Source organism: Dermacentor albipictus, chromosome 1 (assembly GCF_038994185.2).
Source record: "Dermacentor albipictus isolate Rhodes 1998 colony chromosome 1, USDA_Dalb.pri_finalv2, whole genome shotgun sequence".
Taxonomy (NCBI): Eukaryota; Metazoa; Arthropoda; class Arachnida; order Ixodida; family Ixodidae; genus Dermacentor; species Dermacentor albipictus.
In genome coordinates this window covers 367,097,632-367,111,921 of record NC_091821.1, presented here as the reverse complement: position 1 = coordinate 367,111,921, position 14,290 = coordinate 367,097,632, and the positions used below count along the sequence as shown (strand labels likewise).

Here is a 14,290-nt window from a genome sequence, read left to right as displayed (position 1 = left end):
CGGCAGTCTAGCGTGGCTCCCGAATGGAGCACACAAGACGAGCATACAGCACACAGCTTACGAGCACGATGACAAGCACATTGACAAGCACGAGCACAGAGCACGACGACGACCGCCTTGACGAGTACAATCCGAGCACATTCTAGCAGCCGATAAACAGCCGCTTATAAACACTCCGTGCTCCCTAGATCCCTAGGTGAGAAAAAAAACGGCAGTTCACCGCCTATTTGCAGCGTCAAACGCCAATGCAGTCGACCCGCCGGTTGTCCATTATCTTGAGTCATGAAAGGCGCGTCGGTTCCCCGAGCTGATCCCCGCAGCGCGGCCGCCGGTTGCCCATTGTGCCTCTGTCTTGTGCCTCTAAATTCCAGAGCTGCCTTTCTCCTGTACTCGCCACGAGTGTCAGCAGACTGTGACGAATCCTGGGGCCCATGTACCGCACAGCACCCTTTTGTTAGGGAAGGTCTTCTTGCTGCCGAGAGAGACCATTAAGACCCGGCAAATCAACCAACAGTACGTTGTGCGCCAAACGTGGCCCGCCCTGCTGCCGTCACCGATTCTCCGAACGAGGCGCCTGGTGGATTAACGCTGCCGTAGTCAGCAGTTCTTTGAAGGAAGTTCATGGTCGGTTAGCGCTGTCGTCCTCGCTGGTTCTCTGAAGGGCGCCACCACCGCGGGTCGATCGAAGCACGTGCAGCGGGCTGAAATAGCTTTGCAGAGCAGTACCCCTGCAGGCCGATCCTAACAGAGCCTGCCATGAGGCCCATGATCACCACGACTATGTTCTTAAAATAATTTGACCCGTGTGTTAGTAGCGCGCATCGGTTACACGTGGTTGGTTGCAACTATAGTTAGGATCAATTGATTCAGTTTTCTATTCGACCTATAACTACTAGAAAAAAAAATGTGAATGCCGCAGCACAAATTGCATGATATGCCACAAGCGGAATACGACGTTTTCGGTTTCGTTTTCGCTTCCTCGCCAAATTTAGCGAACTCCGTCACGCACCCGCTTGGCCCGCTGTGCCGTTGTTATGGCCTCGAGTGCCGAAGCGTCATGTTAGTCATGTGCTTGTGTGTTCATCGTGCAACTCGAGCTCCTGTGAGCACCTTGCACGAAGGAAATTTGGCTGAGAAGATTGCAGGGAGTTGTGTAACCGCACGTATGAGATTTGGAGCCCTGTGTCTCTGTAGGGGCAAGTGATGCGTGATGTTCAGGTAGTGCACAGCGAAACTTTGTTGATTGAATGAGTCTGAGAGTGGCATTGTCTCTTGGTTGCGGCTTTGCTTGCAGCGTGCCACGATGACTTGAAGGGAGAGAGCGTAGACATTGTTAGATTAGGGTCTCTTCGTTCCTTTCGGGTTCGCGCCAGGAATGAACTGTCTTGCTGTAGCAAGGCAACGACGTTTTAAGCGAGTGCTAGCGGCGATCAGCTGACTTGGTCATGGGTAGCACGTCGAGTAAGTTTCGCAGACACCTAGAGAACGGCGACGAGTACTCGGCACTTCAGATCTACGAGAGCTGCTCTGAACTGCGGAAGTCGCTCGATCCCAATTGTTTTTATGGGGACTCTGTTAATCGGTGCACACCCGTCCACCTTGCTGCCAAACACGGGATGAAACCGTTACTGAGGTAAGTGCGCTCCTCATTGTTTTTCACTTCCTTCGCGCGTACTTGGAACCCGTTTTGTCTTATTTGTTGAGAAGTGGGTTTGCCGCAGCTTGTCACAGATGTCGAGAAATTCTTATAACCCTGCTTCCGCGTATATTTAGCACTGCCGCGCGCGCGGTTACGGGCGGTCGCGTAGTTCATCGTCTTTGTTTATGCGCAGCAAACAGCAAACACCAACCTAACAAAAACAACACATGACAAAGCCGTTTTATTGCGTTAGATTGCGTTATATAATTTCTGTAGCACGTTATGTAACACTCTTTCCTATTGGCCTCGCTTGAAACTTTGATCAGTAGGCATTAATATAACGTTTTCTGCCCCCCCCCCCCCCCCACACACACACAAACACACTCACTTTATCTTTCTGCTCTTGCGGTAGTAGGCTGTGTGTGTGAAATAATGTAAAAAACAAAGTTTTCTTGACCCTGAATTTAACCTTCAGCAATGGCTAATCGGATAAAGCGCTTAGTTCTTAGTGCACAAGCGACGTTTCTTTACTAAGCGTCGAGCGTGCCGTGATAATTGATGTGCACTTCACGAATTCCAACAACGCCTTTTGCACGGCGTACATTGCTTGCAAGACAGTCCGTTAAGTCGCGCTGCACGTTTGCGCCTCCGCTATTGGTTCTTGCATGTGTTTCTGCCCAAAATATGAGGGAAAACGAAGTGGTTAATCGTTATGCAAAGTAGAAGTGAGGCGTGCAGGCAGGACACAAGAGTAGAGAAGTGGACAACACGAACGCCGGCGTTCGTGTTGTCCACTTTTCTACTCTTGTGTCCTGTCTGCACGCCTCACTTCTATTTTGCATAATGAATCCTTACCAACTAGCTCAGCTTTTTGTCGTTCTAAGTGGTTAATCGTTCGAGATAACTGGTTGGGTGAGGGGAGTGTTGCTGAGTGCACTTGGCAAATTCCTGCATTTAATAATTTATGTAAGCCGTCTCATATGTACTGCATGCCCAGACGGGACGGTAGGTTCTGCATCACATACCACATAGCACTGCTCTTTTGTTTCGTAAACACCGAAGTGTGAATGCCTTCTGTTGTATGACTCGCATCTGGTGGGGATTCAGTTGCCTTTAAATTTTGACGCTATCCAGGACATATCTTGCATTTTCCCTGCATACAACAGATTGTGACCGCTTTCCTGAGATGCACTGAGATGTCGAGAAATCCTTATTCACCTCAGCCATTGCGCATTGATTAAGGAATGTTATTGGGGACTTGTGTTGTTATCGAGTGTGTGAAACAAGCAATAAAGGTTATTATCCTACACAATACAACAGGCCAGATATGACTTTAGTAATGTGATATTGTCTGTGCTTGCAAAAATATGTTCTTCTGCCCTCATCATTTTTTATTGCGGTATCTCCTCCCACCCCCAACTTTTCCCAGTAGAACATAGCAGGTGAGTGCACGCACCCCTTGGCCTTTGCTTTTGGAACGCTCAGTCTCTTCATCTCTTCCCGTTGCTGATCTCTTACATGCTTGCCTTGTCTCTGGATAGCTGTAATCATTATGTGAGAAGTGCTCAGCAGAATACTTACTTGTAGTTCAGGTAAAGGCCTGCAATGTTATAAGTTTTTGGTCATTTTTATATTTCTAAGAATGCAGACATCACACTCTTTAGCCCCTTTCATGTGGGGCAGTTTTATATATGTGGGAAGAAGCGGAATGATTTTTATATTTCGCACTTTCAAAGCAGCAAAAACTACACATTCTCATTTCACATCCATGCACTGCAGCAGCTGATTCCACGAGAGGACAACACTGGTAAAAAAATTAGTATCTTAGATTCCATCGAATATTTTATATCTTATGCGTATATCACTTGGTAGCACGAAAGGGAATGTAGCTTCTTTGCCTAATGAATATTTTAGGAGGAAAAAAATAGCGAAATCCTTCAGTGTGGAGGTGCCTATTTCATGCACAAGGCATTCTCGCAAATTCACAACAATGTGAAATACAATATATTACAGCTACAAAGAATATATTTTGTCTATAAAACATAGATGTAAAGAAGGATCAACTAGCACTGTTTGAGGCTTCTGTGCAAAACGGAAGTGATTTAGAATAACTGCTTAATTTGGTACAATTTTCAAAAGTTGCTATATTTACGATTTTTTATCAACTAAACCAATCCATTTAACTTTTTGAAATTTGGTGGACTGTGAGACCTCAACCTATTCAACAATTCTGCTGAATATTGTTGCTGTATCACAAATTACCATTTCTACAATTCGCCTCAAATGTGAAGTTTTGACGAAAATGAATGCTATTTAAAAATCAAAATAAAGAAAACCACATCGTAAATTTTTCCCAAAATATCGTAAACAGCTGTTGACAAGCACTTGAAAAAGAATATTAAAAAACATGTTGCATTTTTATTTTGTTTGTAATGGCAATATAGGTGGTAGAAGTGAGAGCTTTGCCAGGATGCAGCAAGGTGCTAGGAAAAAGGGGCATTGGGGTAAAAAGAATGTGCATAAGGCTCTTGCCTAAACTTGACAAATGTTTATGGAATTCTGCCATTATTAAAGAGTAGATTTAGCAGTTTGGTTATGTTCCTTATAAAAAGCTATGTATAAAAGTGTGCACAAATATCACTTTGTTTTCTGCTTTTTAGCAACACTGAACAAAAACTATTGAAGATACAGAAAATCTAATTAGTGTAATGGAACTGACAGAAGAATCCTTACAAGCGCACAAGATTTAATTGCTCTCACACTTGTTAAAAAAAAGGGTCTTCGACTAGCATCTCCCCTTAAATATAATGAGTACATTGAACAATGTATTACTGCAAGCTCTCTTCAGCCAAACATGGAAGTCTAGCATGGTATTAGCAGCATGTGGAGGAAGACAACTCGTTATGATTCCTTTGCCGACAAAGACGGGCCTGTGGGTTTTCTCCTGCAAAGAAACAGGGCAGGACACGAACTTTCAGGTAATTAATTGTTTGCATTGTACAAATGAGCACAATGGGACAAGGTAATTGGGGAGATATTTCACCTGGCCCTGTGTAGATTTATGTACTTCATGTTGTTTTAATGTTCCGTTAAGAAAGTGAAGGCATTTATTACCTTTGTAAGAAAAAAGTGCGGTGCATACAAACTACAATACCAACTGTTAAACTAGTAGAAAATTACAGGCTCATCAGGTGTGGTTTCTGTTGAGCATAATGATCCTGACAGTTCTTGTATATATTACAAGGTGTCCCACGTAACATGAGCCAGGGATTTAAAAATCAAAGGTGCATCGGAAGCGAATTGAACACATACTATTCGCACTGGCCTATGGTAACTCGGACAATATTGTGTTTTCCCCATAAGTCACTAATTAATTAAGTTTACTTACCCAAATGTTTAATTATTGGCTGTGGACCCCAAGTATAATATGCAGATTTGTAGAGCACCTTCAGAAACCACCTATTGAGTTGTTTCCTGTAAGATACGTCTCGCGTAGTATTTTCTTCCAGGTTGCAAAGAAAGCTCACGAAATAGGAAAAAAAGCCACGTGACGGGGTGTTTGTGCAGTGGTATTGTGCTGCTGCAAGCGTGCATTCGGGGAACAAGGTCGGCTGCATCATGACTGGCGACGAGGAAGTGGCAGGGCGTTCTTTATCTCATCGGCAGCGCTCGGCCAGCAGCATGCATTTTCGCCGTCATCCGTCTGGATCCGACCTTGTTCATCGAATGCATGCTTGAGAGCAGCACGATACCACTGTGCAAGTGCTCTGTCACGTGGCTGTTTTCCTATTTTGCAGGCTTTTTTGCAACCTGGAACAAAGAACTACGTGAGACGTATCGTACAGGAAATAACTCGAACGATGGTTTCTGAAGGTGCTCTACAAATCTGCACATCATACTTCGGGTCCTCAGCTAATAATGAAAAAGTTGGAAAATCAAACTTAATTAATTAGTGATTATGGGGAAAACAAAAAAAATTGTCCGAGTTACTATAGGCTATTGTGAATAGTAGGCATTTGGTTCAATTCGCTTCTGACGCGCCTTTACTTTTTAAATTCTTTGCTCAAGTTATGTGGGTCACCCTGTATATACATATATATATTGGCTTCGTAAATGCCAGATATATTGCTCTTAGTTCTACTCTATTCAGTTAGTTGTATTGAACATATTATCACGTATGCATATATGGGCAAATTTTTTGCAGTTACTTTTTTTACCCGATTGTCACTATTACTGATTTGTCAGTTCGCGCAAGACCGAAAATTTTGAGATTTTGTCCAGGATTCTCTAGTGAAAGAGATTGTGCGCAAATGGGCACACACAATCTAGTCAGCTTGTGTGCTTGATACAAATGCTGTTGTAGATTCTCGACTGTGAGCGAGTGCAAGTAATTATTCTGCTATGCAGAATTGAATTCACAGTCACTCTACAACTACAAAAAAGTGAGGTTTTAGAGAGATGGTTCGGGAGATATCGCTGTATTGTTGTATAATGTGACAGCAAAAGGGGGGGGGGGGGCTGCTTTTCTTGTGCACATTGGCAAGTCCGTATATAATCTTCTTTAACAAATTCTAGCCATTTGCATGGTGTTCCTGTGATAACTTGACATGAAATGCATGGTTTATGTTCAAACACTATTGGCGTTTTTCACTGGTCGATCTGGAGCGGCCGCCGAAATCCTCGAGCGAGTGCTCGGGTTTCACAAATCCGAATCGACCAGCGGAGCGCAAAAACGCTCCGTGGCGGATCACACAGGAAGTCTGTGTACTCGTCGCACGAACCGGTTCCGAAAACCATGCCCTACTTCCGTTCTGTATGTTTCCACGGCAACCAAACTCGCCGTCCCCCGCGTGTAATTTGACCGTGGCAGTCGCATAGTCCGTCATTTCCATGTCGCGCCCGCAACGATTCTGCAAGGACAACGTGCATAGAAGTCTTCGTACAGCACCTGCGTCTCTTCGTAATCGCTGTAGTCTGCGCTCTCGTCGCTAAACGCGAGCGCTGCAGCAGCACCGAGCGCAGCCATTTTGCGAAGCAACACAATGTTGTGCGTACCAACCGGGTACCGATTTCGCTTGAAGACGGAAGTGACGCGAGCTATTTCCGCCCGAATCCGCGCCTCGGCGGCGGAGCAAGTGAGAGCGATCCGGCGCGGAGAGAATTGATCCGAAACCTTGCCGCAGAGCAAGAAATCCTGCTCCGAATCGACCAGTGAAAAACGCCATATGTGTATACTCCTCAAGTTTAACATATTTGTTTCTGATGACACTTATCTGCTAGGAGCTTTGCCAGGTGACTTGCAGTTGCCTTTTGCCTTGGAACATGACACTCACGCATTTACGCTTTCCATTGTCATGTGTGCCATAAACAAAGCATTGCTGTAAGGTGTGGACTTGCATGGATTATTGCACAGAGTTCTGTTTTACGTTTGTGTTGGCAGGATCTTTCTACGAGAGATGCAGGGTGACCCAACGATCCAGTCAGGGCATGGAGAAACTGCACTTCACTGTGCCAGCCGTGGAAGTCCTCACTCGGCTGCAGTGGAGCGCAGAGTGGCCTGTCTCAGCCTGCTCATTCAGTGGCGCGGCTATGACGGAGAAGTCTTAGACGTCAATGCAAAGGATCATGTGAGCAAGCTTTGTTTGTATTAATGTGCAGTATTGGCTGCTACATTTTGGAGCAAGCTTCCAAAATTGTGGGTTGCTATTATCAAGTGTGGTGGCCTTATGTGTAGGTGTAAAGTAACAGTGCAAACTATGTTTAATTGCAAATAAGGTGTATTACTAAGAACGTACAATATGACTGAAATCAAATTTTATTTGTATCACACATCATTGCATCAAAAATAAATGTAATTGTTATTGGGCATGCTTAAATTGTGTGCAGTGAATTGCTCTGGAGGGTGGCCTAGGTGTGATGCTGGAAGTAAATTGTTTAACTCCTGCTTTGCTAAAGACTCCATGAAACGGTGCGGAAAAATTTTGCAGACGCGTAGGGTAAATCATTTGCACCACAACTTGTGTGAAGCGTCTCATATTAAGAGAGCTGCTGACGATTACAAGTTACCCTCTCCATAGACATGCATTTTCTCCTCAACTCGTTTGCCGAGTGATTGAGGTTAAGCTCCCCGTTCAATGGCTTTGTGTCATGATGGGATGTCGTGTCATCTACTACCGCTTGTCTTGGAGCCAGCGTGCAAAGCCTCTCCGACCTCTCCGCAACTGCCTGGCAGCTGATCCCAAGCGAGAGCTAGTGGAGCAGCGTGTGTGGCGAGCATTCTGTCGCAGTGCCAAGCATTCTGTCGCAGTGCCAAGCATCTCTGGTATTCTGGTAGCCATAGATGAGCTGGGCGTTTCGACGGATGGGTGGAGGCATAAAATAAAGCCCCTCCATACTACTATTGCCGTGATGAAGGTCCTTTAGCGCAGACATACGTAAGTGACCTGGTCGGTCTTAGATCAGTCTGCCCAGTCCAGCCTCCTGGTGGCGCAGGTCTTAATCAGCCGAACAAACCAAACAAAGAGCAAGTATTACTCTAACCAAGTGTAAAACATTTTAAACATTTACAAAGACGTGTTCATGACTGCGCTCCTGTCAAAACTTTACACCAGCAGCAAAGTAGAATACACTTCATTTCTGCAATATTAGTTATCTGTTTGGTTGAGCTCTGTGACACCAGGTGGCTTCACTCTGCAGACAGTTAACGTTTGTGCCACCGCTCATCCTGTGAAATGCTGAAGCTCAGTCTGCTTGTGCTTGCGTTTACCCCGAATGTCGGACACGCGAAACACTATTGTGGTAGTAATCCTCTGGTGTAAAGTGATGGGCGTGAATGTGCAAATCCTGGTGCCGATTAGATACCGACAGTCCAATGTGTTGCACCACTCTGCTCATCTGCTGCCTTGCAGAAGGACACAATGTCACAGCTTGACATATTGCCATTAGCTACACTTGCAGCCCACAACGTAACAATGGCGAACCATGGTGCTCACGATAAGAAAGATTGAGACCAACACTGATCGCGGAGCTCTCGTCAATATGGAGCATGTTGTAACTCAAGCAGATGACATTTGCTGTGTGCCAGAAGTCTTGAGTGTAGTCATAAATTGTCCTTGTGCATTCATTTTCTGTTACTTTCTTTTTTTATTGAAACAAATTAACTAAAATTCCAGCTATTATGAACAACATTTGTTTGCCATTAAGTTGGATAAGTTATTGATGACGTGCCCTGGGCAGCTCGCCCTACTGGCGGCATATGGTCACCTCGCGTCACTTGGTAAGCGGCCGCTGAAAACTCAGCTGAGTGGCGTGCTGCAATTGTAGTGATTTACATTTTTAAAGCCTTATAATAAGTTACTCACTTTATGCAGAGCACTTGGATGCATCAATTAATGATCAGAAGGACCTATGCTAATGACTCAGTAGGTTTGTGCAAGATCATCAAAATCGCTTCAGGGTACCTTTAAGTTGATTTCTACTGTGTGTCAGTCCATTTGAATTGACAGCAGTACTTCAAGCGTCACGTTAGGATGAGGGATATCAACAGGTTTTGTAAATGCCTTTGTAAGTGGTATGCTTTGAATGTGAAAATGCCATGAAGCCGGTTAATGCATGTGAAGCCATACAAAGCCAGACTCTGAAACTGTTCATTGATGCGTGATATGTTTGTGCCTATACTAATTCGATATTCACTAATTGGATCTCATGTAGGGCTTCTCATCTTTCTTTTGTGTGTCTTTTAAGGCTACTGACGTAGTGGCTTGCTGATTGTGAAACATTCTTGCAGCAGACTTTCTTGTGTTTGAGGGACTTTATTAAGTTTCCCAACTGACAAATACAAGGTAACTTTCATTTTCTTGTAGGCTCTCATCACGTGAAATAATAACTGCAGTGTTAAATTTGTTGGAGATAAGTAAGCATAAGCTGTATTGTGCAGCATTGCCCAGATGGCTTGCATTGTTTTTATCAACTCGAAATACACATACACATACATGTAAATATACACAGATGCATTTTTATTGTGCTACAATACAACTATGCTTGGCATTTATGTTTGATAGTCACAATGTTTTGGTTTAGTTACAAGCAGCTGATGGAATGTTACTAAACCTTCTGGCATGTTTAGCTCGCTAGCAGGTTGGCAAGTTCTTAATGAAAATTTGATAGAAGGTAGAGGTGAAATTTTGAATGCGAATTGAATAACAGTCCTTCTGTTTGATTTGTATTCATTTGTCAATTTTTAGAGGATTTACTACACAAAAGTGTTAAATATTTGTATCTGTTTGCATAAGAGGGATAACAGCACTTGTTGTAGTCTTGAGGTGGAGTGAAGGATGCAAGTGAGGACTGTTCCGAATGACTCTGGTGCAGAATAGCCACTGTTGTTGCACCGAGGCCCCAGTTTCTGAGCAAACGCATGGAGAAGATAGCACCTTCTCATTAATATCCAGTCATTCAATAAGAGTGCCAATAGGAGCTGTCTCTCTTATACAAGCTCCTTAGTTGACTGGATGGCCAGTTGCTGCATTGCGTGCTCATTTGAGGAATTGTAAATAGGTCTCTCCTTCTTTCTAATGCATTAGCATTAGGAGTGTCAAAAGTAGGAGAAAAGTGTATGTGAAGGATGGTGAAGCAGGTCACATGGTGTATATATATATATACATGTGTGTATATTTAGTGTTATGACCGTTATGAGCCCCCATGAACTCTCAGACAGATTGTCCGTGCCAGCCAATATATCGCGACATGAAAACCTATAGAGCTGCGCTTAAATTTCACATTATGGAGTATCGTAATTGTTGGTGAATTTTTTTACTTGTCACATTTCAGTAGTTGTATTTCTAACTATTTTTGCAGCCTTTTGCCACTTCTGCGTAAAGAGGCAGAGGAGAAATATCGACTTCAGCCAAAGTTGGGTGGCAGTCAGCTTTGTTGCTCTGCAAAGAAGTTGTGTTTTATCCACTAAACAGTCACTGCAAGAATCATAGAGCTAAACTTCTGTAGACTTGGTCCAAGAAAAATGAAAAGCAGTCTACGGTGGCATAGGATTCATAGGATGGTTAAGATTAGGAAATTTGCAGGCATAAGATTGGAATCGGCTTTTACGGGACAGATGTCAGTGGAGATAACTGGGCTTGCCTAACTAGACTGGTGATGATGATGATCTCTCCAGTTTAACCTGATCTAATGTTCGCCTTCAGTGGCCCTTCAGCTAAACAAAAAAAGTAGTCTTAGAGGGTCCACTGCTGTGTTTTCATACTGTTTTGTCTTTGTTTGCAGGATGGAAACACTGCCTTGCACTATGCTGCCAGTAGTGGGTTGAAGAAGTGCGTGGAGGTGCGTCACTCTTTATTTTTGTCTTTGTTGAAGTCACATCCGACAAGAAAATGCCTTCATTATAAGCATATAATTTGTTGTGTGCTGATACAGGCAATAAACATTATAGATTTACTTTGTTATATCTGGCAATTTTAATGTGAAGCATTCTTTGCGAACTTCAGGCATTTCAAATCATGCAATAAATAAATAAATAAATAAATAAATAAATAAATAAATAAATAAATAAATAAATAAATAAATAAATAAATAAATAAATAAATAAATAAATCATCTGGCATCACAATTTAGGAAGGTAGGTAGCTTCCTACATCGTGGTACCACTGTGGTGGCTTCTTCAACTGGATATATATCAGAATAGGCGTGGGGCGCCACAACATGCATGCATACATGACATCAATGACATATGTTATAATATGAATGCTGATGGAATTTGAATGAAATCCATTCATAAACTTCATGTGAATGACGACATAAATGTCATGACATGAATGACATGGCTTTCATGACATGCCCTGTGCGTCATGACATCAATGACATCACATGCTTGTCATGGAATTTGTCATGACATAATTGTATGAATGACATGATGCTTTCTTGGTTGTTTCTTTAGCTCAGTATGTATGTGGATATGAATGGCATGTGTGCATGACCTGACATCAATGAGATGCCATAAATGTCATCACATGAATGATGTGCATGACCTGCTATTAATGACAAGGCATGCTTGAGCATGTCATTCTTGTCATGTCATGCATGCATGTTTAGTGACACATATCCAGTTTAAGAAATAACCACTATGCCATCACCTCATGTCATTTATGTCATTTATAAGAATTGCATGATGACATGCATGTCATGTCAATCATGTAATGCACAATATTTCATTAATGTTGTGGCAATTCCGATATTAACCTCTTGGAAAATGGAACTAACATGACATGACTATAATGTATTGAATGCTATGACATACATTTAACTGGATATAATATGCATATATATATACAGTATCAGTGGCACCCATGACGATAATGGAAGAGTGAATAGTCTAGAGGAATTTGAAATCCCACAGGTAACGCTGGAAGAAGTAAAGAAAGCCTTGGGAGCTATGCAAAGGGGGAAGGCAGTTGGGGAGGATCAGGTAACAGCAGATTTGTTGAAGGATGGTGGGCAGATTGTTCTAGAGAAACTGGCCACCCTGTACACGCAATGCCTCATGACTTCGAGCGTACCGGAATCTTGGAAAAACGCTAACATAATTCTAATCCATAAGAAAGGGGACACCAAAGACTTGAAAAATTATAGACCGATCAGCTTACTATCCGTTGCCTACAAAGTATTTACTAAGGTAATTGCAAATAGAATCAGGAACACCTTACCGTCAACCAAAGGACCAGGCAGGATTCCGTAAAGACTACTCAACAACAGACCATATTCACACTATCAATCAGGTGATAGAAAAATGTGCGGAATGTAACCAACCTTTATATATAGCTTTCATTGATTACGAGAAAGCGTTTGATTCAGTCGAAACCTCAGCAGTCATGGAGGCATTGCGGAATCAGGGTGTAGACGAGCCGCATGTAAAAATACTGAAAAATATCTATAGCGGCTGAACAGCCGCCGTAGTCCTCCATAAAGAAAGCAACAAAATCCCAATAAAGAAAGGCGTCAGGCAGGGAGATACAATCTCTCCAATGCTATTCACAGCGTGTGTACAGGAGGTATTCAGATACCTGGATTGGGAAGAATTGGGTATAAGAGTTAATGGAGAATACCTTAGTAACTTGTGATTCGCTGATGATATTGCCGTGTTTAGTAACTCAGGGGACCAGCTGTAATGCATGCTTACTGACCTGGAGAGGCAAAGCCGAAGGGTGGGTCTAAGAATTAATCTGCAAAAAACTAAAGTAATGTTTAACAGTCTCGGAAGAGAACAGCAGTTTACGATAGGTAGCGAGGCACTGGAAGTGGTAAGGGAATACATCTACTTAGGACAGGTAGTGACTACGGATCCAGATCATGAGACTGAAATAATCAGAAGAATAAGAATGGGTTGGGATGCATTTGGCAGGCATTCTCAGATCATGAACAGCAGGTTGCCATTATCCCTCAAGAGAAAAGTATAAAACAGCTGTGTCTTACCAGTACTCACATACGGGGCAGAAACCTGGAGGCTTACAAAAAGAGTTCTACTTAAATTTAGGACGACGCAACAAGCTATGGAAAGAAGAATGATAGGTGTAACGTTAAGGGATAAAAAAAAGAGCAGATTGGGTGAGGGAACAAACGTGAGTTAATGATATCTTAGTTGAAATCAAGAAAAAGAAATGGGCATGGGCAGGACACGTAACGAGGAGGGAAGATAACCGATGGTCATTAAGAGTTACGGAATGGATTCCAAGGGAAGGGAAGCGTAGCAGGGGGCGGCAGAAAGTTAGGTGGGCAGATGAGATTAAGAAGTTTGCAGGGACAACATGGCCACAATTAGTACATGACCGGGGTAGCTGGAGAAGTATGGGAGAGGCCTTTGCCCTGCAGTGCCAGGCTGATGATGATGATGATGATGATTATGGATATGCATATTATGAGATGCATGTGTGACATTAATGACATGTCATGTCATGTATGTCAAAATGATTGGCATGAATGCCACGCTTTGATGTCAAGACATGACATGATTTCCATGGATGTCATGACGTGTATGATAAGAATTAGATTCATGACATGCATGCATGCACGGCATGACATTACCATGACAGGAACTTATGGTAACCCAGTGGACCAAGTTGTCTACCAACTTGGGTCGATGACTGTATGCTTGTGTTTGTGATGCCGTGATGGTCCTTGCATCATCATTCCAGCTTCGTAATCAGAGTCGCCTCTGATTCTTGCATGCCATCTGTGCTCCAGCCAGGTGGCACGTGTAAGAAGATCCCAGCATCTCAGCGGCAGCATAACTGGGTTCAGTGGTTGCATCCATTCAAACAGCGATGGAAAAGCAAATTTCCCTTGAGCGTTGACTTTCTAATGCTAGACAGCAATGCGCTGCCTCCCTATTCCTCCCGGAGCTCATATTGGACTTTACCAGTCCTTTTCTTCATCACCAGGCCAGTTAATTAAACATAGAGACATGCTCTTTCCTGGTTACATACTGCCAGAGTATGTCAACAATGCATCAAGTTCTACTATGGCAGCGTCGTCATGGTTCGGCCAAGGCGAGCAGCTGTACCACGGCACTCGTCCAAATGGCTATAAAAGGACACGGACCTCAGGTTGTGCGGCAGTATCACTGTCAAGTCACCCATTTGTGTC

General features: G+C 43.2%; 1 protein-coding gene across 2 annotated transcripts in view; it reads left to right on the top strand.

The window, feature by feature from the left end:
- The first annotated feature begins 1,016 nt into the window (after positions 1-1,016).
- Positions 1,017-14,290, top strand: part of LOC135906937 (ankyrin repeat and IBR domain-containing protein 1-like) — a 75,160-nt gene continuing 61,886 nt past the window's right edge. For both annotated transcript variants that reach the window (XM_065438560.2, XM_065438561.2), the window contains exons 1-3: positions 1,017-1,633; positions 7,080-7,266; positions 10,919-10,975. In XM_065438560.2, the coding sequence (XP_065294632.1) occupies positions 1,446-1,633; positions 7,080-7,266; positions 10,919-10,975 (432 nt within the window). In that variant the 5' untranslated portion in view covers positions 1,017-1,445. The remainder of the gene's footprint in view (positions 1,634-7,079; positions 7,267-10,918; positions 10,976-14,290) is intronic.